This window comes from Penaeus japonicus, unplaced genomic scaffold (assembly GCF_977035675.1).
Source record: "Penaeus japonicus unplaced genomic scaffold, GWHDUDI00000001_assembly GWHDUDI00000023, whole genome shotgun sequence".
In the NCBI taxonomy this organism is placed as follows: domain Eukaryota; kingdom Metazoa; phylum Arthropoda; class Malacostraca; order Decapoda; family Penaeidae; genus Penaeus; species Penaeus japonicus.
The window spans coordinates 31511847-31516846 of NW_028234425.1; the positions used below are offsets into that span (position 1 = coordinate 31511847).

Sequence of the window (5000 nt, forward strand, 5' to 3'; positions counted from 1 at the left end):
TCGGTGAGCATTTATCAATTTATGAAAAGAATGCAGTAAACTCCCCCACACACACACAAAACGAAAAATAAATAAATATAGAGAGAAAGAAAGAAAGAATGAATTCATGAAAAATTACACTTAAATTTCCCAAATACATTGTTTTCAAATGGTATAAACCTAAACCCACTCAGTACTGCTGCCTAGTCAGGCATTTCCAGTAAGTCACAAAGAATTTGCACAATACCATAATCCTTCTAATATGCTGCAGAAGTGAAGCTAGGCTTAGAGGCTATAGTAAGCCAGAGGAAGACAAGTTGGGTGTAATAATCTTTTACACAATTTAAAATCACTTTCATTCATAATTTGTTAATAAAGGTGTGTAGCTTTTTATATTCATTTTTATCATGATTGTAGAATTTATAGTCATATGCACTATAACTTTTCCCATGATGTTGATTTGTATTATTGTTTTTGTTTTCATAATTATTATTAATAGTGGCCATTGATGGATCCAGGGGTACAGGGGATGAATACAAATATAGAAATATGTCAATCATTTTAGCAGATTTCTCTATATGAACTTGACATTTTGCCATAAATGCTTAGAAAATGCTAAAAATCTCCACTGGGGTAGCTATACCTCTCCTTAACTTTGATGCTTAGTACCCTGTATTATACAATCCACCTCCACCCCCTTTTGATCATCCTGGATCCACCACTTGTGGTAGTAGCAGTAATGGTAATAATGCTAGTATTACTATTACTGGTAGCACTATTAGTATTTTGCTATTGTCTTTTTCTTTATTTCTTTTTCTTTTCTTTTCTGTATTGAAATTCATACACTTGAAGGTCAAAGTATTAATGAGTCCTGAATTATGCAAAGCCTCTTTATAATACAACTCCTAAAAGCTGGTAAATGTTCACCATTTTTCTTTTTTCTTTTCTGTTCTCTGGTAATAGGAACACTAAAATGCTTCATTATGCAAGGATTGTTTAATGATACTTAATCATGTTAATCATCATTTCAGTCTTCATTGGGTGAACAATCTGCCTGGTTGCCTGAAGGAAATCTATCGAGTGCTGCGAGAGGATGGTGTGTTCCTGGCTTCGGTGTTTGGTGGAGACACTTTGTATGAACTGCGCTCATCTTTGGTGCTGGCTGAACTGGAGAGAGAGGGTGTAAGTTACTTATGAGTTTTAAATGGCCAGTAATTTTTTTTTTTTTTTTTTTATGATTATTATTTTATATTATTATTATTATTATATATTATTATTATTATTTTATATTATTATTATTATATATTATTATTATTATTATTATTATTATTATTATATATTATTATTATTATTTATTATTATTATATATTATTATCATTGCGGATAGCCCATTTGGTAGGTTTGGTGGAGCAAGTAAGACTCAAGCTTTGCCCCATAACTATTTTTTCCTCCCAAATCCTATTCATTTATACATTAGTGTACTGAAAATCTTCCACTTTTTTGTGTTTAGTCATATTGTGAAACTCATAGCACGTACTGGTATGGCTTTAACATAGAGAAGGAATATATGCTGTACTACCAGTGTAACATCACTATCAAGAATTCATAGAAGAAGTATGAAATTTGGCAAAACATTTTCTTAGTTGTAATAAAGAAACAGTAAAATATCACTATACATCCCTCCTCCTTCTCATTCCTAGTGCCACTCAACAAAACAGTCACACTGGCAGTGGCACCGTACATGCAATTCATGATTGTGTATTATACCATGGCATATTTATTTTTATACATTAACACTAATAGAAATTTGCGTAAATATGCATCTTCCGGGTAACGTTGTACAAAGTTTAATGAATAGAAGAATAGAGTGGAAATGTAAGGAAAATAGTATTAGAGATTTGAAGTCTTGTATGCTTTTCCCTCTCACAGGGTTTTTCTTCGCATGTGTCGCCCTTTGCTGAGATCAGGGATATTGGCAGCCTCCTCAACCAGAGTGGGTTTACCATGCTGACAATAGTAAGTAAATCGGTCTTTTACATTTACTGATTTCTTTGTCCATCGTTATAAAAAGTTTTACAATTCAGACATCAGAGAATTAGTTCATAATGTCTGATTGGTAACAAGAAGGAAGAAAAAATAGACAGAGTGAAAATTACTAAATGGCATCTTGATTCAGTATTTCCTGGTTGGTATGTAGAGAATAGAAACATACAGTGTATAATTAGTATGAATTATAGGAGTCAACTTTTTCTCTCTCTCTCTGAGGTCTTGGGTCATTTTCTGTATGCATGTTAGATTTGCGGCCATAGTAACCACAAAGCTAAGAATTGCATTATTCATGAAGACATTGTGAAAATTACTGAAGCCTACAACTGCAAAAGCAAGCTGATAAAAAGATGTTCAGTATGGAACCATACGGAACCAAAATATTTGTGTGAGATAGATTTACAAACCTGGTGTACTAATCCTATTTTTAACCCATTAATGCTGGGTGACAAGATAACACGTCAAGTGGTGGAAGGACCAGCCACCAGAGACGAGACGATTTGTCATGCCTTTCCTTTTGGCTGCCGCGATGGGTGATCAGGCGCATAGCGCTTGGCCGCGGCCAGAATGGGCAAATAGTTCAAGGAATTAGGCTTGTGCATATGAAATACTGCTTCTATGATGGTTAACTCAAAGAGAGGCTCTAATCATAATGGTAATAAGGCACAATTTAGTCCTATTTAACCCATTCGTGCCGGTTGACTTGCTATCACATTCAGTGGTTTTTGGGTCAGACACGGTGAGGAGATATTTGGTCAAGGCCAGCGTGCTGGGTGAGTAGGCTTACAGTGCTTGCTAGTGCGTCCGAGAATCCCGAGGCGTTAGGCTTGTGCATTTGAAAACCCCAGCATTCCAACCATTTAGAGTCGGAATAGCCCTGGCGTGAATGGGTTAATGGCACTCTATGACCCTAACAATGTTGTCATGAGTTATGTATTTCTAGATGATATATTAAAGTAGTTTATTAACTGTGGCCACAAATCTATTCCGCTCAGGAACTACGACCCCACCCTTCAGCAGGAAAAAGTATCTCCAACCGGGAAATATTGACTTGTGGTATCAGTCAATTGCTTAGTAATTTTACCTTTTTTCATAAGAGGTATTACTACTTTGTCATTTAATGTTTGCACTTTTTCTTGGGAAATGTTAGCAGACACAATATATACAAAATTCTGCACAATATTAGTAGAGTATAAGTATATCATTCAGTTTGATTTGTGGTGCTGTGTTCATGGTTATGTTGAATAAAGAGTGCTACAACTAATTGATGTCACAGCGCATTAAGTTTAAGCCATTTAGGACGAGGTGTATTTTTGCCCACTCCTGCTTTCTCTGGAAAGATAGAAAGTGAAAAATGCTTCATTCCAGGGTATATTCCAGCTGCACAAGGCCACGCTGAACCTCTCAGAGTTTTTTCACCTACCCTATGATTATGGTTTGCATGATTGCATATACAGTGTAAAGGCATGTAAAAATATTGCCATGTTCAGAGGAGGTAATACCAATGGAAAGTAGAAGCATTCTTGTAGTGGGGTATTACTAAATATGTTTTATAAAAAATAAAATCCAAAACGAGAAGATCTATAGAAACAATCATACATGTATGTACATACTTGTATGTACATGTACCTTGTGATGTGATGCGATGTGACATCACTACTAATCAAGAAATTAGAAATAGTATTACATTAGTAATCTTTATTTTCTTTTATTTCTCGCCCAATCACATTTACTTTTAAAATAGTTTTTCAACTCATCTTTTTATTGAACCGAAACTACGGTGACATCATCAATGTTATGTAGTTTTCTGTGACATTATTTTTTTTCTTGTTATATCACACTTTATGATATTCAAATACCTAAACTAAAATAAAAGAGACTAAGAAATTATGAAAGATAATTATATTTAAGAACCATCTATCGATCCATTGCTGATGTTCCAGCATGTCACAACTGCCCCACAAGGAACTATGTAAGAAAATACTTGATGTTTTAGGACTTCCAGTTAGGGAATATTTTCCAGTCAAATTATAGGACGTCAATCAGCGCGAATGGGTTAAAGAATGTAACACACCTTGCAGAATATATCAATTAAGTAGTGCATCCCATGGCAATTAATATCCCTTTATTTTTTAGGATACAGATGAGATTTCTGTTGGCTTCCCATCCATGTTTGAACTGATGTGGGACCTCCAGGGAATGGCAGAAAATAATGCTGGTCTCAACCGCAAACCTCATCTCCACAGAGACACACTGCTTGCTGCAAGTGCCATTTATCAAGGTACTTTTTAATATACAGACATTCATTTTGTAGTTCTATTTTACATTTCCAAATATTTGAAGAAAAAGGGATAATGAAAATAAGCCTGCCTTTCACTTAAGTTATGAAGTATACAGTAAGATATAGTCACCAGCACATAGTCAGGTGATACTAGCTACACCCACACAATCATTCACAGTAATATTTCTGGATGGATATTAAATGGCATGTAAAGGTGAAGGACCTGACGAGGAGAAGGGGTGAGATAGGGGTGGGGCTGATTTCACCTGACCCTGTGCTGCCAGTTATTATAAGTGATTTTCTTTCTTTTCCTCTTGATTCCCTCTTTTCTTTCTAGAAATGTATGGGAATGAAGATGGGATTCCAGCAACGTTCCAGATCATCTATATGATAGGATGGAAACCAGACCCAAAACAGGTATGATGGATATCAGTATATTTTCTTTAAGAGACTTATTCCATAGGTTACTTTGTGGAATTGAGCACAATCCCTAATCTAGCTTTGTCATTATTTACAGAGTATTTGTATTTCTTGTAATATGTAACAGTGTAGTTTTTCACTTCCATAACAAATGTTCAAGATTTTTCAATGCTTAATACTCAGTACTCAGTGTGCCTTGTTTTATATTTTATGACCTTCTCCCTCAGATGGGCACCCAAGCTGAGCGAGGCAGTGGTCAAGTTTCTCTCAAGGA

At 35.2% G+C, this 5000-nt stretch overlaps 1 protein-coding gene across 1 annotated transcript in view; it reads left to right on the top strand.

Moving 5' to 3' along the window:
* Positions 1 to 5000, top strand: part of LOC122250735 (arginine-hydroxylase NDUFAF5, mitochondrial) — a 10868-nt gene that overhangs the window by 4803 nt on the left and 1065 nt on the right. The window contains exons 5-9 of the mRNA XM_043012314.2: positions 1011 to 1161; positions 1909 to 1995; positions 4162 to 4306; positions 4644 to 4723; positions 4954 to 5000. The exon at positions 4954 to 5000 is cut by the window's right edge and continues 1065 nt beyond it. Of these exons, the coding sequence (XP_042868248.1) occupies positions 1011 to 1161; positions 1909 to 1995; positions 4162 to 4306; positions 4644 to 4723; positions 4954 to 5000 (510 nt within the window). The remainder of the gene's footprint in view (positions 1 to 1010; positions 1162 to 1908; positions 1996 to 4161; positions 4307 to 4643; positions 4724 to 4953) is intronic.